The 25,143-nt window shown below is 39.3% G+C and overlaps 3 protein-coding genes across 3 annotated transcripts in view; 1 reads left to right on the forward strand and 2 right to left on the reverse strand.

Annotated features, from left to right (window-relative positions):
* Nucleotides 1-20,147, forward strand: part of LOC110986894 (prokineticin receptor 2-like) — a 51,357-nt gene extending 31,210 nt beyond the window's left edge. Inside the window, exon 3 of the mRNA XM_022249180.2 lies at nt 17,973-20,147. Coding sequence (XP_022104872.2) covers nt 17,973-19,023 — 1,051 coding nt within the window. The 3' untranslated portion in view covers nt 19,024-20,147. The remainder of the gene's footprint in view (nt 1-17,972) is intronic.
* Nucleotides 729-5,630, reverse strand: LOC147797329 (uncharacterized). Its single transcript, XM_087143221.1, has 3 exons — nt 5,419-5,630; nt 4,952-5,128; nt 729-4,701 (listed from the first exon to the last, which is right to left on the reverse strand). Exons 1-3 carry the CDS (start codon nt 5,467-5,469, stop codon nt 2,482-2,484), a joined length of 2,448 nt encoding a protein of 815 aa, XP_086999347.1. The 5' UTR covers nt 5,470-5,630; the 3' UTR covers nt 729-2,481.
* Nucleotides 5,481-15,050, reverse strand: LOC147797330 (uncharacterized). The gene is made up of 15 exons (XM_087143492.1): nt 11,893-15,050; nt 11,349-11,511; nt 10,923-11,115; nt 10,492-10,530; nt 9,766-10,225; nt 9,260-9,417; nt 8,336-8,564; nt 8,124-8,203; nt 7,885-7,972; nt 7,464-7,544; nt 7,001-7,177; nt 6,271-6,414; nt 6,001-6,135; nt 5,668-5,758; nt 5,481-5,526 (listed from the first exon to the last, which is right to left on the reverse strand). Exons 1-15 carry the CDS (start codon nt 12,002-12,004, stop codon nt 5,481-5,483), a joined length of 2,196 nt encoding a protein of 731 aa, XP_086999618.1. The 5' UTR covers nt 12,005-15,050.
* Nucleotides 20,148-25,143: the final 4,996 nt, after the last annotated feature.

Here is a 25,143-nt window from a genome sequence, read left to right on the forward strand (position 1 = left end):
ATGTCTTTCGAACACTGACACAATTTGTAGGCAACAAACAACTGGATGGCAACTATAATGTCAAGTTTTCTTTGCTGTAGCACAATGCCTGACTTTTAATTTGAAATAACAATACACAAAGTACATTTTTCCGGACTTAATACTGGAAAAGCACAGGCGCCAGTATACTATTGTTTATGATTTATGGTAATTTGTTACGGTAAATCGTTGTCATTTATTGGACAGTAATTAACCATAAAACAACAGTATCATCTCATTTAATTGTATGTATACATTAGAACAGCAAGTTACAGTTTTCATTGATTTCAGGTTCATTCTACATATGCATTTAGGTATAAGTTCTATTGATAAAGGATTATCAAACTCATGTTAATTTTAACAGTTAAAATATAATTACGTATTTCAGATATGCAAACTTCATGTTTAGATGCCTTGGTCGCGTCGGAACCTTATTTACATTCCTAATGTGCACTGGCATGCCACATAATGTGCACTGTTTGGCTTCCATGGACAATCATGGATGGAATATGAACAAGTAAGATTTTTCATTTTTTTACGTTCAATTTATCGGTTTTAGGGAATGGTTCGCATTTACGTGTAAAAGTACTTACAAAAAGCACTAACATTTGTCAGACTAATGTCAAATAGCGAAAATTACTCGGCAAAAGTAGCATCGCTCCATTTGTGTCAATATGCAAATTGAGGACAAAGCTTATACCATTAAATATTACTGTTAATTATACAGTATTGTCCTACATTCACAAAAGCGCAGTAAATAGTGTAACAAACACGTTTATTTACTGTAAACTTTGTTAATAGTCGATTAATGTTAGAAAAATACAGTACAATACTACTCATTTAACCATATCATTTTACAGTGTAGACTGTGGCATCCCCCAACTACAACTTGGCTGTGGGCATAAAGAAACAACTACACAAAATACTTACACAGGATTCAAAAGTTAATACTGAATTTTGATCAGTACTTTCGGGAAGTTTCATGCCATGGCTAATGCTGGTGCGTTGACATGCCTCACGTACATGTAAGTTCGTCTTTGAGTCCCTGCTGGCCTTTACACGACATTATAATGTTAAAAAGTATCAATCAAAATAAACCCCCACATTTGAAGGAGTCAATCTACATACGCATTAAGATTCTTCGTAAAAGCTCAGTTTGATTTAACGTGACATCAACAGTAACACAGCCCAAATAGCAACATTAAGGACAACCATGAAAAAAAGGTTTCGATATAAATGGTAAAAACCAAACTCTGGCATGATATTTGTCAAGTACTCTACTCTCAGTTGCAAAAAACTTGAAGCATCAAGACATTGGCTATCGGCAAATTATAAACTTATATGTACCCAGCAACCATCAGAGACAAAAGTGCAACACCGTTTTTGTGGCACCAATTAAAAATTTTTATTGTGCATGAGGGATTGTGGCATTTTCCACACTTTGTCTAAAATTAAATCGTCCACAGAAGAAAAGAATTTGCGGTTTTACAGAATTGATGTTTCCAAAATGATGGTTGTAAATTTTCCCTATAATATCTTTCTACCTGATGGCAGGATCCAACAATTTTGTACAACATATTTACAATCAACAATGCAATGGTTGCATTGAAATTTTGTCCACATGAAGGAAATTTGGGGATTTTATCCTTTATGAAGAGCACTAGAGCCACTGAAACACCTCCAAACATATTTTAAAATCGTGGTTTAAATTACAACATTTACGCAGGCTTTGTTTAGCTAGAAATTACAGATTGCTGTTTTTTTTACAAGTTTCCTGGATACTGTAGTATTGCCCAAGAAACCTTTCCTTGTCCCAGATAAACGGGTAAAGTACATCATAGGAACCTTCAAAAGGCGTGCACGTAGTTGTTTTGAATTACAAATAAAAAAACTTTCAAGCAATTAATTCATTTTATGACTTCAGCCATTAAAGCTATTTTCAGACAGTTCTCCAGAGTTTAAGTGCGGACGTTTTTAACGGGTACAGAAATCTGTTTTCGCTAAAGCTAAATTAATGGTGGAGTGGAAAAATTCAACTCGATTTATTTTAATTAGTGTCTTATCTGAAAGAAATTAACTGTTGCGATGGGGTGCAGTGGAAATCACATCGTAAAAATGAAAGAAAAGTAAATAGTTTGCAGCTACCTAGAACTTATTTGTGAGTGCGACGGGGACTTGACGATGGAAAAAAAAGTCGGCCGCAGATAATTCATCTGCCACTCTCAGGCATGCAATCTTAGTCATCTGCCCTATAAGCAGCAGATCGAGTGAGTTTCAATACAGCGCAATTATCTATTTAATTGCTTTTGACTTAGAACTGAGAAAATACGGAATTCTCCTTTTGAGAGAATATCCCCAACTGCAATGCAGCTATTGAAGTTCTGTATAAAACATAAGTAGGTTAGGGTAATTATGACAGCGAATATATCCTAATTACAAAGACTGCAGGGCAATTTGAACTTTTCACTTGGCCTGAAGTTCCATTTTTTTTAGTTTTGCTTTCGCTTTGTTATTTAAATTATGAACTTTATTGCGCACTTCCATCCATGTCTTTGATTCCAGAAGAGGACCTCCCCTTTTAAGAATCAACATGCACAATGACTTCCCTGGTGCTTTTTTGGTTTTAAAGAAAATTTGAAGTTCTTTTTGAGCACGGAGAAACTTTTCTTGTTCGGAGCTCCACCTGTTATAATGTCTGAGATACGTTTCGCCCATTTTACCATCTTTTACACGGTAGTCAGTATGCTTTGTGAGGTTTTTCACCTTGCCAGGAGCTTTCTTCTGCGATTTGGTGATGTGCACATCATCACATCGCAACTCCTGCTCTTGTATTTCATCTTCTTCACTTTCTCCTTCACTTTCACTGACTTCGTTATTTGAAATCGGCGGAATTGACTCATTTAACTCAACATCGATATCTTGGAGGGACTTGCCTTTATACTTGGCTGTTTTACCCTCATGAGCAAGGTGGAGCAGCTTGCTCATTTTGGCCAAGAGAACCGTCTCCATAGGGAGACGGTAGTACTCACGATGGACTGATATGTCATGGCCCATGTGGGTAGCAAGCTGCTCCAACTCATTCTTTTTCAAATCTATTAACTGGGATAATGTTGCCAGGTGTTTCCTGAGCTTGGTACATCTCATGTTTTCTGGGTGTTTTAATCTGGGCGATGCAACAGAAGCTAGGTCGGAAACAACCTGATATGCCCTTATCGGAGTTGAGGCACCCTCACTTGTCCTTGAAAAGAGAAATTCTCTGTCTTTGTTGTAGTGGGCAAGTAAATCCATACTTTCTCTTAAGTGTGGTGGAAGAAGTATGGGAACCCCTCTTCCTCTTTTGCCCCGCACCATTATCAAACTCAGCCTCTTCAGGGCTATTTTTTCTGGTGCGGTGAGGGATTTCTTAACCTCATCTTGAACTGGTCTCTTGCTCTCAAGACTTTCTTTATAATGCCTTACTGTGAGCAATTCTACTTCTTTTGGACGCCTTCGGTTGTATAATATTACTTGAGTTAAAGTAATGCGCGCAAGATCTCTGTATGTCGTGGTTGACATACCAGTTTCCCTGATGTCTGCTTTAAGGTGTTCTTCCCTTTTCTTTAGGAAATTATTCAACTTCATGCAATCCTCTGTTAAGGGGAGAATCTTTGGTGCTTTCCAAGCCTTCTCCTGCTGTTGTCGCTGGGCACATGCCGACACTTTCACACGCCACTCACTCTTTAAAAGGTGCAAGAAATCATCTGCTTTTGAGATGTTATCACGGTTCTGATCCCTTATATTATTGTTCTTAACAACAACCGCCAAATCTGTCAGAGCAAAACCTACTCTCAGCGCAGTTGAGTATGCCTCATATGTCTGATTTTCGTAGTTATAACCAGACAAAGTGAGGGCTGCGTCGACAACATTATCGAAGGAGGACGGCAACACCAAATCTTTTGCCTGCTTAATGTTGTCATTAAGGTCCCTGGAAATGCTAAGTATTTTGCCAAGTGTCCTCATTCTCTCCCTGGCCTTGTCCTCTCGCCTATTGGAATTGCTTACCCCAAGGACGTTCCCCCCAACTTGTAATATTTCTCTGTCGTTTCTGACTATTAAAGACAATTTATCATTTTTCATGTCTCGAAGGGCATGCTGCAGTTGTAACGAAACGCTGATTTTTGTGGGAAGAAGCATGCGCCCTTCTCGTACATGATTTGAGGTTCTCTTACCCTCAGAGAATTGACGAGGACACTTTTCTTTATGCTTCCACAAGGTCTTTGCGTGGAAATATCCAAAACACGTACTACATGGCACGTAGTTTTGGACACTATGTTTTTCAGTGTTATTTGTTCTAGGCCGCTTTCTAACTATTAGGTCATGTTTTTCATTTTTTAGCACCTCCAAGTTGTGTTCATGGTTGCCGAGGTTTCCTATATGTTGCCACTTTTGCCTCTTCTGGGCTTTACTGTCTTTTGGTAATGCAAGTACCTCGGAAACAAGTGTTTCCCCTGAATGGACTCTTTTACAGTGGCGCGAGATTTTTCTTTGTTTGGTACCACAGTAAAGGCAGTATGTATACTTTGTTGTAGTTACATCTAATACAAACGCTTCCGTCGACTCCTTGTCTGCATGGTCTGTGCTGACTATGTTAGAAGCTGGAACAGTTTCCTCTCCTGCACTGTCATAGCCACGATTCTGGTGAGGCTGCCAAAAAAAAGCAATATAGTCTTAAAATCATTGACATTTTCATGCTGGCTATCAGAATCCTATTAATTTCCAAGAATTGACCTATATGGCATTGAGAACTTTTTAATGTTATGAGTAAATACAAATCAACATTGTCACGTGCAGAGTTAACTTGTTTAATGCATTTTAATTGCTGCAACAGGACATAATGTACGCCCTGTTGAAAAAGAACAGATTCTCTGTATACTGAATAGACAAGCTAACTCACTGGATTCCTTTTCCAATAACGCACATGATCACCTCCCATTTCCTGGGTTCCCCTTTCCGGGGAAAGAGTGACACCTTCTTCCTCTCGTTTGCAAATGCGCTTTGGAGACTGCGGGCAAGATTCTTCACTTTCGTCAGAGCTGGTTCCAGATGGCTCATACTCACTTTCAGAATCACTCTATTTTAAAACAAATGGACAAAATTTAGAAGGAAAAGTGTAAATAGTGTCTGCATAGAATATACTCACCCAAACCCGTCCAAACCTTATAAACCCCTAAACTGAAGTAAGAATAGAAAGGAAAAACTGCTTCTAGTAAAGAGCTCTTATACCTCAACTTGTCCATAATCTTATGAATTTATTTGGCCACTGATATTCAATTCAGGTTTTTTAAACATTTGTTTTGTAATTTTTGACCCAGAAATTTACCAATTGAAATTTACTGAGTTTGAAGGCCCATTGTTGCTTACACATATGTCTGAAGAAGCTCCAACTTTGTCAGACGCTTGGCTACTGATCATGTCAGATCCACTCACAGATATTTCACAGTCAATTCCAAGGTTTTCTGAGTAAGCTTCCTGTCAGGGAAAGATTCATAAAATATGACACGACTATTAACACAACCAATTTTCTTTAACTAGCTTTCTTCAAATATTTACTTTGGGGTTTTAAGAATATGGAAAATAGGCCATGTCATTATAGTGGATAGGCCACTGTACTGCAAAATGTTGCCACTGTGGAATACATGTACCTTTTCAGAAAGATCTAGTTCTTCTAGCGTTGATGTCCTTCCAAAGGAGGCTGTATTGCCTAGAAGTTTTTCATAAAAACACATTTAGCAGTTATTCAGTACAAATACCAAGGAGACATTTAACCGGTTCATTAAAAAGCTGCAAATTGCAGAATTTTGCAACCGTTTATGTGATCACACAGTGTACCTTAATAGTTGTAGAAAACCTGCTTTCTGCTGAAAACCTTGTGACGGAGGGATGAAAAATCAAATCTGCATTCATAAAGATTTCCTCTAATATAAATCTGCACCAACAAGTTACCTTTGGCAGAACTTTGCTCACCAGAGATCTCATCCTCTAATTGATATTTCTGGAAGGGTTGGATTGTGTATGAGCCAATGCTGTCCAAAAGCCACTCCTTGGTGACAATGGGCACTTCATATTTTGTACACAGATCTGTACAAAAGAAAAAGAAAATTATAGTTATGAGCAAATTTTTGCTGATTCTGAGTAATTTGATAGAAATTCAAAGTATCACACCTATTTCTATCACATTAGTCTTTGTGTTTAGGATTTTAAATATGGCTTTACCTTTGATGGCACTGTCAAAAGGATAGTCAGTATCATGTACACAATCAATGACGACCCGAATGAGATTTTGTGACACAGAAGTAAGTTTTGAAGATGAGTCCACTGTTGTTGCCCCACACATTTTAAGAAGCGTCAAGACGCAGTCTGAAACACACACAAAATGTATCAAATCACACACTGTTTGATGCATTAATTAATCCTAAAAAGCCCAAGTGGGACAGAATCTGCGCTCTTGATATTTTCATGATATTGTCGCAGGTTTTCATGCATGAACTTTTTAACTTTGAATAAATTACCATACAAAACTACACCAGATTACTTGAAACAGAACATTTATATTGATTATTGGTGTGCAAACTTTTATAAAATTGGCCACGATAATTTAGCTATTAGAAAGGAAGGCACAATCCCACCCGCTGCATGTGAAACGGTCCAAAAAAGCTGGCTCTTTAAGTGTTTTCAAAATTATGAGCAGAACCGATTGCTCTATTTTACAAATTTTATCCAGAAAATGAATGTCTCAATAAAAGAGGCACGTATGTAACAAAAACCGAGGGATCTGCCAGTACGTAAACACAAATTAACTTGTGGAACATATCCTTCTACTGCAAGTGTTTTGAAGAAGTATCCTTTAAAATAGGCAAATCAATGTCACATTTGTGAAAAATATTTATTGTAAATATTTCCCATGTTTGTCTCACAAAATATCAAGGCTTAGCATATTTCATACCTTTAGGAAGCTTTGCTGATGCACCAAGGACATATGCAACATGAGTATGAAGGAGTGCCTCTGCTTGCCAAAGTCTAGCTCGTTCTGGACCATGTGTTTTTCCCATCACCGTATCTCCTTTTACTTCAAAATCTTTTTCTGGAAGCATCTGGCCTCTTTCTAAAGATTCTGTTATCCCTGGAGAAATAAACGATGAATCATGCTTAAATATGCAGATTTTTCACTATATAGGGTACATTTTGGGCAGATTATGCTCAACAAATTGATACATTTTTAATGGATTATTGTTAATGATGCTATCGCAGTGTCTGTGTTGGAAATAGGCAAAAGATGGAGCAGACAAGGCTACTTACATTACAGCAAAAGCAATGACAATTAATGAAAGAAAAAAATAAATCTAAAAAAAATGTGATTTTCAGTGGAGCTATGTTTACAACAGATTTTCTATACTAGAAATCCTTACATTTGAAGCTGATGATCCAAACTCTGGCAGCGATTCCCTGAAGAAACTTTAAAGATCTTTCTTTGGCAAGCTGGTTGTCATCTACAATAAGGATGAATTAAACATAATATTCCCATAAAGTAATACTGCATCTATTTTGGTTTCATTATTTAATTTGGGAGATAGCAAACAATACATTATTACAAAGCATTTCTGCGATAGCAAAAAAGACATCCTCGGGTAATCCAGCCCTCAATTTCAAGAATGGATAAAAAATACAGCTCGGTTTAAATCCCTAGCGACCTGCCAACTTGTGTGTGGCAACTTCAGCCAAACTATATGTTTGTCCAAAAATAGTAGTGATCACATCCATGGAATTAGAAGTCGCCATGTCCTGCAAGTTCATGGATTGCTTTTTAAGCAATTAAATCAATTTTATTACCAGTGGGAATGACGACGTGAGTGGTGAAACTGTCAAAATCACGTGTATATGCACAGGCGGTCTCCCTTGCAAGTTGTTTAACTTTTCTCTGCATAAAACACAGGAAATGCTTATGAATACATGGAAATCCTCTAAAGTGTTTTGGGTGATTGAAAGTAAAATCCAGTTCTACGTGACATGTTTTAAAGTACAACGCTCTTAATAATTGAATCTCAAAGGACCTGTGATCAAAGGCTCACCTGTTCCTTTGAAGTTAATAGCGATGCAACCAATGATGTTCCCTTTGTTGATGAGACCTGCAGAGTTTGCTTTGACAGGTCTTTTAAGAAAAGAAAACAATCAAATAATGCTCATAGATTTTACCAGAATTACCCACCAATACATAGTAACATAATTCGTAAGGATGAAAATTTTGTTCTGTGTTCAATGTGTGAGAAACTTTCCTTATTACCTTGAAACTTCTCTAAGCAGAATTCTATGGAGGGCCTATCCTTCTCCTCTGAGGACACCATTTCCCTGATAAGGGGCTGCATATACGAGAAGCTCCCAAGATGTTTCAAGTGAAAGGTTCCTGCTTTGAGATTACGGACCACACCCTCTGGCTCTTTTGTGTAGGGAATTGATGTCTCATGCGGGATGTGTCCATCACTCAGAATGTAATATACAAGGCAGCCAGTCATCTACAAAAAGCCACAAAAATGGACTGCAGCATTTGTTTACTGGCTTGCTTTAGTCAAAAGCATTCACATATAGCACTATATTATATGTAGTTAAACAAATTGGGCACTTTGATGATGTAGTCATGCCTGAAAGTTGCCTATGATACGAAATCAAAGTACATGTGCAGCCTCAAATACATATTTTCCAAGAATCATCTGAAAATTAACTTGCTTTATATCTTTAATAGATTACAAGCCCCTCTACGCAGTGATGGTATGTAGCTCCATTTTAAACAGTAAAGCCAGGGAATCTACCTTGACAAAAAAGAGAAACAGACAGTTTCTCTCTTCAGAATGTTTTAGGGTACTCAGCTGACTTATGCACAGGTTGTCTTCACATACAGAAAACGTCATTGTAGAAATTTTCTGATGAATTAAACTGCCTTTCATATTTCAAGGACTGTGTAATGAGAGATTCAACATGAAGCTGGGGGTCAGAAAGCCATTTAATAATATCTTGTATTTTTTGGTCGTTCACGAGTAGCAAGGAAATGAGTCCTGGTTCAAACAGATTGGAGAATGCAAAACAATATTTCCAAAATGGACATTTACCATGTTTACACTGTAATTTTAATGGACCTGCATACTAACCTCCTTAAAAAGGAAATGAGTACTAAAATCATTCAACATGTTTCATGCCTTGTAAATATATGTACCTGTACATCTGAAGACTTCTTATATTTCACCATTTCTCCCTGAAGGCTTTCAATGGCCATCCAGCAGATTGTCCCAATGGATTGGGTAAATAGAGTTGTTTGACCCATCATCCGGCGAGACACACCAAAGTCAGCAATTTTAACATCACCCTTTGTGTCTGTACAAAAAAAAAATCATTTCTTTCAATGAAAACTCTCCAAAACAGCATGTCCTGCTCAAAAATCCCATTGTCTCCCTTTTTTCACACCATGGTCATGTTCTCTTACACATGGCTGCTAAAACATTGGCAAGCAATCAATGCAAAATTGAAAGAAGAGTGCACTAAATGAAAATATAACCCTGCATCAAATTGCTCGGACAATTTTATGAGGATGCATAAGTCATAAAAAGACGTTAACAAAACCATTTTGTCACTAATGTCAGGTTTTGTTTGGTGTCACAACCTTCAACAAAATCCCATGAGGGTACTATTATAAGCAAATTTCTAATTACAGTGTCAGCATACCGATCAAAGCATTAGCAGGCTTGATGTCACGGTGAACTATGCCAAGGCTGTGTAATTCCCGGAGGCCGTTTAAAAACCCCAGGCATAGTTTCTTCCGGCCCTCGTCTGTGCGGTGCTTGTCGGCAAAAGGAAGCGTCGCTTCAACAACCTCTTGTATATTCATTTCACACAACTCAGATGCAAGATAGGTAAAATCTTCATCATGCTCAACACAGAAGGTTTGCAAGACATTTGTCAAATACTTTCCTTGAAGACTTTGAAGTATTTCAACTTCTTTTCCTACTTGATCACTATTGACACGTTTTACCGCCACTGGTAGCTGTTTCTCACCAAAGAAGCCAAGATAGATTTTTGAACCATTACAACCCTCTGCAATAGCCAACTGCCTGCTGAATGCTACCTGTCCAACATGTTTTTGTTTCGCACTGGTTTTCAGTTGCTGGAGCTGTGATGCCCATCTCTGAAAGTACATGTATGATAAGAAACCATTGGAAATAAGGTGAAAGTTTCACTGGAAATGAAAACATTTTCACTTTAAAGATAAAGGGGAAAAGGGATTGTTTGGATGATGGTTGAATCTCTTTTGTGAAGTGTCTTTTTGAAAAAGCAGTTTGGACTGAATTTAGTTTGTAAAGGTGAAATATAATTGAGCGGCTTTTAAATTTTGAGCTGTTCTATGCTCCTAGTCAACACAACCTACATGAAAATACGTGTACATGTACATACCTCGGGAAACTCATGATCAAAGGACTGATGATCAATGTTCTGTCATGAGAAAATTAAAAAGGAGGTAACCAGTTTGTAAGAGTAGCACAGAACAAATGCAAAACACATTTTCAATCTTCCTTTCAACTTAAAATTGGAATTGCATTCATATAGAAACAGGAATGTATCGAATTGCTACAAGTGCAAGTTATGTGTCTATTTTGTGTAAAGCTTTTTTTAAAGATAAATATTTTACCATTGAAGATCTGTCACTTTTTGAAAACAGATGTTCGATGAAGCTTCTTTCAATAGGGCCTCTAATATAGACTTTAAATTGCATTTAGAATTGCTACTTTCATCACAAATGTTTTTAACATTTCTGTGACGTGTGGCCTTGCTTTATTTGTAATTCTGCATGCACTTGAAAACAATAATGCAGTCAGTTGGCTTACCTTTTGTCGCCAGGGGACACTTTCGTCACCGTAGTCATACCTTAGCTCTTGTCCTGCTGCTATATCCTCACGAGCGAACAGGCAAAGACATGGTGTACCGTCCACAGAAATCACCTTCATTTGGGAGTTGGACTTTTTCAAGGGGGCATCATTTACCATGCGACAGGCACCATCTGAATTGGTGCCATCAACGCTGAAAGATTGTTGACAATTAAAACGTTCTTAACGTTTTTGTTTCATTTTTACTGTCAAATGCCATTCAGAAAAAAATACACTGAAATTTATTTAAATATTAAATGAATTTTCCTTACATTATTGAATGTTGCCCTGCAGTACAACGCTGCAAGTATTAAAAATAACCCACACACACACACACACACAAATAATTTCATCTAAACCACAGGGTAAACCACAGAGTCAGCTTACCAAAGTGAATTTCCTTTATCCTGAAAAAAGTAAAGGAAGCTCCCTTTTTCAACTGGGTAGCTCTCTTGGCGACTTTCCCCTTCAGATTGGGAAATCACTTCTCCTCGATACTGTAGGAGAAAGTCACCCTTGGCAAAGTCCCTTGTCACAAACGTTCCATGTCCTGCAGATTGACATCCAAAATTAACAAGAACAACTCAACTCAACAATCTGAAGATTATAGTCATGAAGCATTTGCCATGTGCTAACCATGTGGAAAAATTCAGGAACTTGATTTAAATTTGCACTCAAACAATTAAACAATATTTATACCTTTTTTGGGGGGAGATGGAGGAGTATGAGAGGAGGGCGGCAGTATGAGACAAGTTATTTGTTTATTTATAATAAGACTAATAATAGTGCTATGCAGGTTGATCATATTAAAAAGTGCTATGTACACATCTAAGAACCAAGATGTACTTTTTAAAGCAGTATTGGTAATGTTTGTGTTATATTTCTTGGCTACGTACTTCATAGTCACGAAGGACAAGGTTTTGTAACATACCTATGTAATCGTCGATGTATCGCACTTCGAAACCATCACTGTCTTCCTTTTTTCTGCAGGCTTCACATGCCTGCTGAGATGGGGTCATCCTTGATTTTCTTAAACGAGACATCCTGTAATATGAAAATAAAAATAATAAAGAATACGGACTTCACAGAAAGGTTTAGTGCACACTCATTTCTTTTCAACTTCACTCCATTTAAGTGAAAATCCACTCGATAAACAAAATCAAAGACCAGAAAATTCGAGGGAAGTTTCTGTAATCCCCTATTTCTTTTAAAACTTTTAAAATATAATTTCGGAGTAGTTTCTCTCTAAAAGGCCTTGTCCCCACTGAGTACCCTTTTCAGTAATATTTAATGAAGGTCACATTCTTGCTAACAGGTCTCCATGTGTATCCATATGTAGAGCCTGGCCTTCAGGGCCAAGAGGGCACTGCCAGTTGGTATCTTGGGAGCAATAAACCATGGACTTGGTGTGTTGTTGCAAGTACACTGTACTAGGCCTACAATTTCTTAGCTATATCAGCGGCTTATTGTTAATAATGCATGATTTAACCAAATCGAAGGGATATGCACAGTTTTGTTTCATTTTGTAAAACGAAAAGTGAAAAGCACCACATCTGTGAAAAGGCTCTGAATTTTTTTTTTTAATTTTAGAGGGGAAATAGACACCTAATAGTAAACATCTTGCTACAACAACAAAATTCATTCAGTGGAATTTGATGTTTTATAGAGTAAGCCTGATTTGTTTCTTCCCATGCTTTCTGCATGTGGTGTACCTTCCACATCTCAAACCTTCCCCTGGCACATCACAAGAGCAAAGTCATAAACCTTAACTGTCCTTGTCCTTAAAGTTCCAGATGTCAAATCCTTCAGTGTAAACCTTTACCCTTACCCTGACCTGAACTGAAACAAGTTGACCTTTTGTCCCTTGTAAAAAATATCAGGCACTTCAGGGTTAAGTTATTCCCTTCAAGTACATCACCAATATATATGTAAAAAATGGTTGCAAAAACATCACTACACCTAGTCCCTCCAACTTTTTTCTTTCACAAAAATACTTTTCCAAGTTACCCCTTACCCTTCTTAATTTGTGGATGCTTGCATTAACACTTAAACTGACTTGGTTTTGGGTTTCTTTATAAATCTGATAAGTAGCAAATGACCTTTAAGAGTTTCTTGCATGGGTGTCACCCTGGTGATTTAAAAAGGATTTACGGTCAAGTGGCTTGCCAAAATTTTTCAATCCGAAAGAAAGTTTTTCCCTCAGTGTACAAATACCGTTTTCAGTAATATTAATGAGGGTCACATTCTTGTAAAGGGATATATATCCATATGTCAGGTCTGACTTTTTTGGCTAAGTTGAAATTGGTATTCCCAAATGTGAGGGATATGCATAGTATGAAAGGTCCCTTGCTTTGTAAAATTAAAAGTCAAAAAGCACCAGATCTGCTATGAAACAGCTTTCCACAGTATATATATATTATGTAATTGTAATGATTCAGAGGGTCTAGACACAAATTGAAATCTTACACCCCCCACAAAAATTGAAATAGACCTTTATAGACTTATCCAGGTTTGTTTCTTTTTCTGCTTTGCTAAAAATGTATCAGCTGTCATTAGCTTTATGAGTTAGTGACAAGCAAGCAAGTGCGATAATTTAGATATATTAATGGCTTATAACAATGTTGAAAACAGGAAAAAACGAAAGGAATAATCACAGTCAGGTTCCTTGTGTAAATTATTTAACATATTACTGTTTCTTTGATGAATCGTTGGCATGCAAGAAGGATGGCCAGTTAATATTATCAGAATGAAATAAACTAGTGCAAAAAGGCAAAACAACAAATTATTAGCCAAATTTGGTAAACTCTTCCAGATTGTGCATTGTTGGTAAAGGATCATTCTATTCTATCTGTTCTAACAATATTGCTTACTAAAAGGACTAAACCTGTTATGAAAAAGCCCTGTACTTTCTGTAATTTTAGAGATTCTGCGGAATGTGAACACCAAATAAGAACCATCTGGAACCCTAAAAAATCTCACTTGGATGATGGATGTTTAATTTTATGGATTACACTGGTTTACTTCCCTCTACGCTTTGCTCAAAATGCAAATAATTATCACCAACCTCATAGTTTAAGAAAACAGTTTCTAATGATCTCATTGCAGATGACATCACATGCAGAGATAAAACTGATCAACTTCAAAATGAAGATTAAAAATAACAGGCTAACAGTAACAAAACTTAGCCCAATATTAAGGTTTTCTGCAGAATCACAGAGTGGTTTCATGTCCACATTACCCAGACAATAAAACAATTAATTCAAAAGATTTAAATGCACTGCCACCTAAGCTTGAATTGTCCTTTCTGTAATTTCTTTCCACTGGTAAATGAACTCCAGGCCTGCATTGACATTACACAATATCATGCATTATTGAGATAGGCCCTAGGCCTAATTTGAAAGTCAACCCAGACGCCCTTTATTACTGATAACATACGTCCTTTTTGATCATTTGCACAGAAAAAACTTTAAAAACTACCCCCGCTAAAGTACAAAATAACAGAAACCCTCAAATAAATATATTTTCAGCTACGGTTTACAACTTACATTTAAGTAGGCCTACCATGACTTTGCTCTGAATGTTCTGATTTTCCAGTCTTGAAACCTTTTCAAACTCATTTCCGAATAATTACACAATGATATATTCACTTACCTCTAAATTAAGTAGATATTCAGCGCCAGTTGATGAACTCAGCCAACACACAGTGTGGGCATGACTACGGCTGTAAGTGCCGAACGCATCGAAGTGTTTGCAGGACAGCTAAGCTGCAGGCACTATACAAGGCCTTGCATGTGCACAGGCAATTCCCAACCACAAGAGGGCGCTCTATCTTTATGTTCTTTATTGAAAGAAACAATTTTGACAGAAAACACACCTCCTTTTCGGGACCAAACAAACAACGTATGGTTAAACACCTCAATCTGAGGACCGACCTTATTCTGGTACAGGGAGCATATCGCCCTCTTTAGAGCTCAATTCTGAAATAAAAATGTGGGGACCGGGTTTTCGGTCCCCACTTGTTCAAAAGTCCCCACTTTGTTGGTGTGTATTCCAACAGTGGTCCCGAGATGCAGGTGGAGGTGCATACAAACAAACAAACAACCCCAACAAACAAACAAACAAACAAACACCCCAACAAACAAACAAACAAACAAACAAACAAACAAACACCCCAACAAACAAACAAACAAACAAACAAACACCCCCAACAAACAAACAAACAAAAACGGAATATTCAAAATATGCGAATCAAGCGGCTTGACGACCTTTTATGTGTGGCAGAGGCAATTTAAAGGATAGACCTTATAGACCTGCTAGAATTATATTGTATAAAATGTCAGCCGTCAAGCATTAAAATTGATCCGCGGAAGCAACTCCACCCCCAACAGCAGGTGTTTTCCTTTCTATGGGAGGCAGGCGAGAATCTTTTGAGGAAGCGTAGAAAAGGATGCAACAAACACCTCTGCGTTTGCGTTTTAAATGGGGTGACTGTCAGCGCCAGTAACGACAGGACAGCCTGGGGAAATAAATTCAAAGCTGTGATTCATGCCTTGGTATATGTTGTGGGGATGGGGTGGCAAGTTGGCCCTAAGGAGATGCTACATTTTTAGGACGAAGTTGAAAGCATTCATGCTTTAGAAATGGTTCTATAACCCTAAGTTTTGAGGGGAAGGTTCTTTTAGATATGAATAAAGGTAACCTCTTCTTTAAAAATCCCAATTTCCTCCTCCCACTAAAAGAACCAACCCAAGATGCACCAATGTAGCATTGCAGCGCTCTGACCGCATTTTGTTGCAAACATTCTTCACAACGATGTTTATTATGACGTTGGCGTAATGGATTTATTCATTTTGGGTTAGTGTAGGAACTCTACTGCGACCTGGACAAACTTTGAATTGATGCGCGTTGTTGGCAAAGCATGAGTTCCTCCATTTTTGACTAAAGTTGTTCCTCGAATACCCAAGAACCTTTTTAAGGACCATCGAATAAAAAAAAAGACGAGTGGCATTTTATAAATGCCCACTTGAATCGCACCCGATCAACTGTAGGAGGCAAAGAAAATAGCGCTTTTTGTCTTAGTTGTATTCTCGCTCAGAGTGAAGACCTTACATTATTTCAGAACTGCATCGCCTTACTACTTAAGGAAGAAATGTCGTGTCCGGGGGGTCCATTATGCAAACAATTAATGGCAGTCGGAGTTCAGGACTTAGCGAGGTAAGTGGTCCTTGCAACCCACTAAGTGGCACTAATGAAGCGGTAAGAGCTCTGAGTTTTGTGCCGGTTGTATTTCCGAAACCTGGGCATTTTTGTGTCGTCTTACAAAAGCGGATGCAGATGTGAGAAGGGAGCACTTGAACAAATAGTCTTCAGAACGTAAGGGTTTTTAAACATAAATTACTGAATAAATCATTTATTTTGTTTCGGTATCAGGGCAACTGAAAGTGAGAAAGCGTTAGTAGCCACATTTCAGAAAGGGAACAGGTTATGGAGCTTTTTACCCATTACTTCTTTTAGTTGTTTGGGTGTTTTTGACTGCTTCAAGATTCGCATGCGTTGTTTGCTGTTTAAGTCATTGGGCATATTATCCACATTTCTGTATTATAAAAACTCATTCTTTCTGCCCAAAGAGCCGATCAATTAAAAGATTCCCTCCAACTAAAAAAGTAAAACTGGCAGCGTGACTATGCCACAGGACCTCATCCCAAGTACTGTACTCACTAAATTGTCCAAATTCCAGAGCAGGTGTATAGATACAAAACTGCTGCAAACTGCTTGCTGACTACAGTGACCTAAAATACAAATCAATCAAAATTTGGAGGGCCTGACGTTTCGATCGAAGCAGAATCTTTCTCAAGAAGAAAGATTCTGCCAGGATCGAAACGATCGATGGAATGTACCCCATCTTTCTCCCCTTGCCCGTTTAACTGCGATTATTGTCCATACTTCAAAAGAGTACAGTGCATTATATTAATACAAAAATAACAAAAAGAATAAATTAGCAATGAAAACGTTATGCTAGGGTCTCACATTCCCGAATTATTATTCGAAGAATAATTTTTAAGTAAATAAAAAACCCGACATAAAGCAACATTTTCTAAGAATTGGTTTGGGAGAAAATAAATTTATTACAGTAGTTTATTGATTAAACAGCGGAACCTAGTTCGCACTGTTACATATAAGGCTCCACTAGAGTCAGAAATGCATACTAAAACGTCTCAAGACAGGCTTAGAGCCTATAATTTCGTTCTGAATTGTCATAAAAATAGCCTCGATTAGGAATGGAAGGCCGGGAATGTTTATTGATGGCCGTAAGAATGGAAGAAATCGTCACCAAGATAGGTTTGAACCTCAGGCCCTTTCCGACCTATAAGGATCATTCAAGGTTTTTCGATATTTTCACAAATACCCCACCGGGATTTGGTACGCTTTGGCAAGACTTAATCAAGCGGAGGCTATTATTGGGGCAAAACCTCGCCCCACTCGATAAGAATATACGTATTAAATGCCGTGTGCGGGAATTGATTAGAAGCATCAGTCTGTCCATTCACTTGCCTACTTGCCACGCCCCCTTGCACGGGCCGAGTCATCCCGTGCACAGTGAGTTTTGAAAGTGCACCGAACAAACATGTTACCCTTTCTCTGATCGGCTGTTTCATCAGTGTACGTCTTACCATGTCTCTGATTGGTTGCTTAATTTGTGTTTGGAATCACCGCGCCACCGATTTTGTGATTAGTCACTTATTGGGTATCAATGGGGGGGGGTGACGATTCATGGTGATAGCAGTATAAGTTCGGTTTGATGACATTCAACGGATTTTATTCGAGAAAGAGTGTTAAGCACTGATTATTTTCATTGGAACTGAAACTTTCCAAAAAGAAGTCTGACGATTTGTACGTGCACAAAAAATGATGGACATAGGCTACACTTATAGCTGGCAGTTTTTGTGCGGGTTAAGGATGACGTCTACCGAAGACATAATTAATCTGATTTTCTTCCTTCTTTTTATTTAGATACATCGTGATTACTTATCCTCTGAAACCAAGAATGACCAGAGGAACGACAGGTATCTTGCTGGCCATCATCTGGTTAGTCTCCACTACAGTCACCATTCCAGTAGCCATCCATAATGAGGTGTACACTGTCCAAGTAGCCGATGGGACAGTCGTTGAACAGTGCTCAGAGAACTGGAAGAATGGCTACGCAATTAAAGCCTACACACTGCTGATGGTCATTGCGGAGTTCCTCGTTCCGCTGGTTGCAATGTGTGTGGCCTACTACCTGATTGCTAAGACGCTGTGGTTCCGGGAGATTCCGGGAGGTCACCACACGGAGGAGCAGGAACAGGCGGCGGAGAGTTCCAAACGGAGGACGATCCGTATGCTCATCGTCGTGGTGGCGCTGTTTGCACTTTGCTGGGCCCCGTACCATGGATTCGCTATCACTCGCGACGTGATTATCCCCCTTTCTTTGTTGGAGAATTTTGCGCTTTACCACACGCTATTCTACGTTGTGGAAGCGTTGGCAATGAGCAACAGCATTTTCAATACTTTGGTGTACATTGTGTTCAACAACAATTTCCGCAAGTGCGTGATGCAGATGAAGTTTCCCCGTGCGTTCCACCACGTAGTGCGACACAGCAGCATGAAGACTAGGTCATCTCGGCCGACCTCGAACTTCCGCATGGGGACCTACCAGCGGTCTACAGGGCCCGAGAACAAATCCTGCGGACTGTCGAGCCCATGTCGTTCCCCTGAGGCACGGCGCCTGCCCCTGTGCAGCCAGTCGAAGCAGTCCTCGAACTGTTTGGTGCCGCCCCAGTCCCAACACTGTCTCGTGCAAAGCCCTCAGGCTAGCCTGCGACCGGACGTGCCGCAAAACAGTAGGCCTAACGTGTTCATATCCGACGCATGCACAGGAAACTCGCAACCCGCCATAACGCCCGAGGAGGAACGTCGCTCATTCCAAGTCCCTCATATACAAACTCATCTCGTTGTTGTAGAGGGCAATGGCACAGTGGTGTCTGTCCTTACCTCGGACAACAGTGCCGGAAGCAGGGTCTAACTCAAATTGAAATTTGTTTATATCTGTGAAATAATCGTCTTATCACAATATTCTTAGCTACGTCATGTTTGATTGCATTAAGGCTGGTTCATACTTCGTGCGAAAGCGAGTTCGAACGCAAATTTGTGATGTCAGATGAAGTGCGAATTCGCAAAAGCTGAGCACTTTTCAACTTCAGCGAGATTTCGCTGCAAACGTTTTGTGATGTCAGATTTGCCTCGCTTTTGCATTCGTCTGCAGTATGGACCAGCCTCTATTCAAGTTTCAAGTTCCACTGTATTTTCACCCCAAATTTTGAAATATCCAGTATCTTAAAGCAGCTGACCACATTTACAGATTTTGGTCTCAGCGACTCAAGTACCGTATTTGGTCAGCCCTCATATGTGCTCCTGTTTCTAGTATAGATCATCTGAACACATGAAGACCGGTTCATACTTTCGGTGAACGCAAAAGCGAAACAGTTTTGACGCCACGAAATATTTCCGGCGAAGTAGGCCTACACTCGAGTTAAAATGTGCTAAACGTTTGCGAATTCGCAGGGCGACAATCAGGTCTGATGCCACAGTCGCGTTCCGGTTTCGTTTTCTTTAAGTATGAACGGACCACAAAACAGTAATGCAACTAATAAATCTGATGACCGAACAGGGTATAATTTCAGCACTACGTTTTTGATTTTATGAAGTTTTTGGAATATCATTCTTGTCCTTGGATCGACTGATTTGGATTATCCTAGGCTTAAGACATCAATCCAACTTCAGAGCAAGGACTTTTGTAAGTCGTGCCAAGATCAAATATGAAGAAGAGAGCGCTATTTCGAACACCCTATCGATTCAAATTCGTGTGAGAGAGAATTACATGTTGTCTTAACTTCAGGGGTGCCATCCATAACTCCATTACTACACTTTCTCGTGCCTATAAACATGAATATCATGTGCCGTAGAGAAAGGATTAGTCTTTTTAGAGAAAAAGGAACGTGAGAAAACAGAGAAAAGGGTTCACAAATGGATTGTTTGCCGGTGTGTTCTTGTATGTTTTGGTTTGGAATAGTGGACGGATGGGTCGATCGAGGAATATTTTGCATATTCTTTTCGATTAAAGGATGTCCCAACTGATGTTTGCATATACCTCTTTCTGCCTTTTCTGTTTTGTTTCGTTTTGTTGTTTTCTGCCACATATCTGTTACAGACGAAGTGAATTTATGCCAAGAGTGTGTTCCGGTTTCGGCAAGGTGTGCGCTGAGTAAAATATTAAAATGGAGGGAGTTGGTGAATACGTCGAACGAGTGGAGCAGTGAGCCTATTGCGTCAGTGTTCACGAGTTTAGGAGACTCTACTCCCAAGGGCTCGTGGGATTCCTTAAGCAGCAAGCTAAAGGCTAGGTCGGATCACCACTTGCTGGCGTCTACGGTCTCACCCACATAGATCTATGTATGAAGGAGTCTTTTGTTAATTAATGCGCGTCGGTAAAGGGTAATGCCCAAGGTAAGCGACATTTGTACCTAAGAATGGCGCATACCGAGAGTATTAGGCGACTTAGCCTCCACTTGAGACGTCATGCTGTTGTTTCCATCGCCATTATTTTGCACGAACAGAGCGTCTTTGTTTTACATGAAGGAGGCCTACAGGAATTTTGCTACGTAACCCTACGTAGTCCATTCCTTGGTACAAATGTATGATATGTGCACGATGCTGTTACGTAACCGTTCAATGTATTCTGTCCTGTGGTATGACTTTTCAGCCATACCCGTGGTCTCATCCATAGTTAAGAGCAAATACGTCATTCAGGGCCTACACCGTATGGCCAACACACAAAATAAACATACTTTTTTTGCTGCATGGAGACAACGACGATTATCACCCACTTTTACCATGTATTATTGAACGTGTCACTTTGAGTTGAATTAAGATAGAACCAGCTGATCTTCCAAAACCCCAGGTCCAGCGGCCGCTTGACCTTGCCCTAGAAAAAAGACCAATAAGTCATGCCAAAAGAATAAACACGGAGCAATAACTCGACGAGTGCATTAAGGTCAGTAACATGTATTTGTTTTTATCGTTCCTTCATTTTTGAGGAAACTGCACTACTCTAAACTTATCAGTCCGTGTAAGTGCGCCACCATCCAGCATAAGTTTCAGCGTGTTAACTAAAATTGTTTCGGATTGAAACACGACAAACAGTAGAATGACCATATAACTCGGTTAATCGAACGAGCCCGTGCGCGGTTTGTCCTCTCTGAATGTAAACATATAATTTTTACACTTGTTGGTTGGTTTATTTCCACCGATTCAATCAAAATGTAGCGAAGCACAGTTCCGTTATTTAAAAAATGAATAAGGGGTGATGAATGGCGGATACCAGGTAAGCGCCTGTGGGCCTACATTGCCTGGTTCCTTATTTGTCACAATAACATTTATGTGTGGCTACATTTACGAGATAGAGGAGAGGGTTTAAAAAAAAGTAAGATAACTAAAGGTACAGCCGAACATCAACATTAAGCAAGGATCTTTAAACTTGGGAATAAACACAAATCTATTCCTGTAAAACAAAAAAAAATGTTCTATAGTTTTGGACCGGGCGGAATTCTGTGAATTTACCTTCGTAGGCGCTCTTTCTTCCGGTCGGCACCCTTTGATCCGAGCACGGGCTTCATCTGATAAGGAAATGGCGCCTGTGCCAGGATGGACAATGTGTCAGGTGTTTCCATGGATACGATTAAACTACCGCACCTGTATTTGTCTCTTCGGTAGTTTTGAACGTTTTCGCGTCAGCCCTCATTTTTTCACAAATGGGCGTGTTCGAGAAAAAAAAAACCGAGAATGTTGACAAGAATGTAAAGTGGACGCTTGGAAGTTGAGTGTGTAGTGCCGTGATTGCTTAGTGGCACCATGGTTTACCAGCATCTTGCTTGGTTTTGGTTTCTGTTTTTGGTTTGGATTTGCAGTTTGAAAACAACGATGCTCTGGTTTTGTTTTGATTTGATGTTGATTTGTTAAAAATGTTAGAGAAATAGTACGGCTTGATGTGGAGGTATTGGTGGCTGGCAGTGGGTGAGATTAAGATGTAATGAAGGAGATCAAAGAATGCACGGAGCTGTGTGAGTAGATGAGTGTGCATGTTGCGTTGTGACTGAAAATGTTTACGTTGTCTCACACGGGCGTAAGGCCCAGGGGATATTTTACCCCCCCCCCCCACACACACACACATTTTGACCAAGGAGGGATGGGCTGTTGAATCACCCGCGCGCTTTTTTGTGGTGAGAAAAAATAAGGTGGATTGTAAAGAATTTAGTTGATTTCTTAACGAACAAAAATGAATAGCACTCCAAAAGGAGGACAGTAAACAAGGCCGTCAGTATGCCGTTGTGATAGAGGATTCGGCCGAAATGTAATACATCACAGATGTACATCTGTATCAAGCACATCACCGGACATTATGTCATATATGCCATATGACATGTCACAGACGCCAACAATTCCCAATCCCTCGTCTCCCCAATCGCTGACACCAATTCATGCCACTGTTACCTTGACACGTTGAAGAAACGCCCAACATATAGAATTTAACTGGTTTTTTCGCGATAAATTTGCTGATGTTGATGTAGAGTGTCACAGAAGCAATCCTTATGGGTATTGGAGTCCGGTTTTTCGATCCGTTCACAAGAGTAACTCGCATGTCAAAGAAGTAAATTCCCATAGTCTTTCAACTTTGGGTTCAAAGTTATGTAAAATAATGTTTAACAGCTGAAAGTGAAGTTTTGCTTTCTTGTATTCTATTCATAGACGATATTCACTAATATGCTCTGTATTGGAGTTGGTTTCTATTTTAATATACAAACGTGTAATATTCGAAGCAGATGTCATGGAAAGGCGATGCAAAAGTAATATCACGAAGGACATTCTAAATAGTGAAGCTCTGGCGGCAGTTGATAGCCTCCAGACAGCACAACCTGGTGGATACTGTGCTGCTTCTATTATGATAAATGGCAACTTGAGCTGGTAAATGTTATCGATTTGTCAGCATGTCCACGGGATAAACGAGGAAATGACGCATTTGATGAAAACTGTAAAAGCTGTGAGGAAATTGGATATCGCAATATCACCATCCCCAAAGATTTTTATCTAAGTAGCTTTCCATCGATGGAATGTGCGACGTTGCGCTGCGCGGCGAAATCTTCCAACAAGAGGAGAGAGAACGTCAGTACAATCTGTCCTTGTTCGCATAATTATACTGCCCCGTCGGATCATACGCGGTTTCAATTTCTTCACTTAAACTTTAATTGGAACCGATCGGTAATCTTCCCGAGTGTTGTAAGGGCTTGGACAGCAATGCCCAACACAGCGAAGTCGTATTTTCTCCAAGTTAGAGGTGTGAACTGTGCAACCGTAATAAAGGGGAAAATATTACATTCACATGTAAGTCTATTACGCCCACAGTAGATTGCCTTTGAAGAGATCGGTCAATGTACTTTGCAACTAGCTGATAATTGTCAATGTAGGCCTAGCTCAATGTGATTTCCGTTTGAGGTTCTCTTGCCCTTCCCAATGTATATATTATTTATTTCGCGAATTATAGGAACAATGTATTATGACATCTCAGCGGAATATAAATATATTACCGCTTGTATTTGTTATGCTTTTTAGCAGAGAAAAGAAACCCCAGTCAACGCGATACTGTAAAACGCGCAGCTAAAAGAATCATTAAGAAGAAGGTGTAGATGCTCAAGGTTATACTTGATTGCTAAGCATAAGTTAAAATGCTACTGATAAGCATTTCCTGAGTAACGTAGCACACGACACAATCCTTGAAAATTGGTTTATGATTTGATAAATAGAAGGCAATTCAATTTTCCTCAGGTATATCCCCAAGGGCCAAAGATGTTATAATATTCATTGTTGTAAGTTCATGTGTAATCGAATAATAGGAAAATTGTCATTTACCATAGCGACTTATAAATGATGACAACATGAAACATTGAAGGTCTATTTAAAAAATACGTGTAACATAGCCTTTATAATTAAAATGGTCACTGCGGATATGTCATATTCTCATGTTTGTTTCTCTGTTGAGTACTGTTAAAGGGTAGTTTTGACGTTCCGGGTTAATCTTTATTATGGGATATTTTCCAAGGAACGCCTGGTTCTGCCAATATGGTCATTGAATAAATACCGTGAATTCCTAACAACTGTTGAAAACAGAGACGTATGTCAGGAGACAATATGCATACTACAGAAGGGTAGTTCTTTACCAAATTTCAAAAACAGTTCCTTACAGATGAAATCAAGAAGCACATCCACGTTTGTTCCTTTGCTTTACGTGCATTATTAGACTGCACGTGCTTTCTACACTGATCTTTAATATTCTTCTCGTTGTCGGTACGAAGCCTTCGTCACGCAGGTGGGACAACGGAAGGCTTCCTGTTGTTTCTCACATTTCACAGACGCTGAATTGAACAGATTTGCTCCTGGACTGGACCGAAAGGTCTTGTTGTTTGTTTTCCTTTTACATTTGTCGAACTCCTAAATGTAAATTATCAGCAACCAAAGGGAAAGTGGAATAAATGTTGTACAGGCCAGTGAGTAATAACATGGCGTTTGAAGTCACTTTAATGGCGACTTTTATTTTTCCTCCTACCCCGGCAAATCAGACCTGTACTGAATTCAGGAAACGGGGCAGAGACCGAACTCGATATTTTGAGACCAGGGTTGAGTACTGTCACAGATCTCTGTCAGTTACATTGACTAGTTAACGGGTCAAAGTGCGAGTGCTGAAGCTACCAGGAGCCATGGGGAGGGGGCGCTAATCTTGCTCGATTTAATAAAAATAGCTGAGAATGCATAAGCGTGATTAAAGCTCGGCGGTAGTCGCTAGGTCTCAGCTACATTGACAAGAATATCATGGCTGTTACAACTTGTTTATATGAAGGCTCCCCCTCAACTTTTCTTACAAAGCGAAATCTTCGCATTATGGTGTCATTAGGCAGCCCAAACTGGACGGCATTCTACGGTGGCACAACGCTCATGGACAGGTGGTATGCGCACGGTCTCTTCGGCCAACAGGGTGTTGTGATTAGCTAAAAGTAAGTGCGCGTCAAGCTAAAAAATGCCCCTGTGAGTTCGGGTG

The sequence above is a fragment of the Acanthaster planci genome, linkage group LG11 (genome assembly GCF_054643075.1).
Source record: "Acanthaster planci isolate LZ-2023a linkage group LG11, COTS_SCS, whole genome shotgun sequence".
NCBI lineage: Eukaryota > Metazoa > Echinodermata > Asteroidea > Valvatida > Acanthasteridae > Acanthaster > Acanthaster planci.

Bases quoted from the DNA above. Each gene is read 5' to 3' on its own strand.
- LOC147797329 (XM_087143221.1), bottom strand. From the start codon at position 5,469: ATGATCAGTAGCCAAGCGTCTGACAAAGTTGGAGCTTCTTCAGACATA. The intron at 5,129-5,418 runs GTAAGCAACAAT...GTTTTAAAATAG, and splicing joins GAGCTTCTTCAGACATATGT to AGTGATTCTGAAAGTGAGTA. The intron at 4,702-4,951 runs GTGAGTTAGCTT...TTTTTTTGGCAG, and splicing joins GTTATTGGAAAAGGAATCCA to CCTCACCAGAATCGTGGCTA.
- LOC147797330 (XM_087143492.1), bottom strand. From the start codon at position 12,004: ATGTCTCGTTTAAGAAAATCAAGGATGACCCCATCTCAGCAGGCATGT. The intron at 11,512-11,892 runs GTATGTTACAAA...GTCAATCTGCAG, and splicing joins ATACATCGACGATTACATAG to GACATGGAACGTTTGTGACA. The intron at 8,204-8,335 runs GTAATAAGGAAA...TTTTCTTAAAAG, and splicing joins CTGCTTAGAGAAGTTTCAAG to ACCTGTCAAAGCAAACTCTG.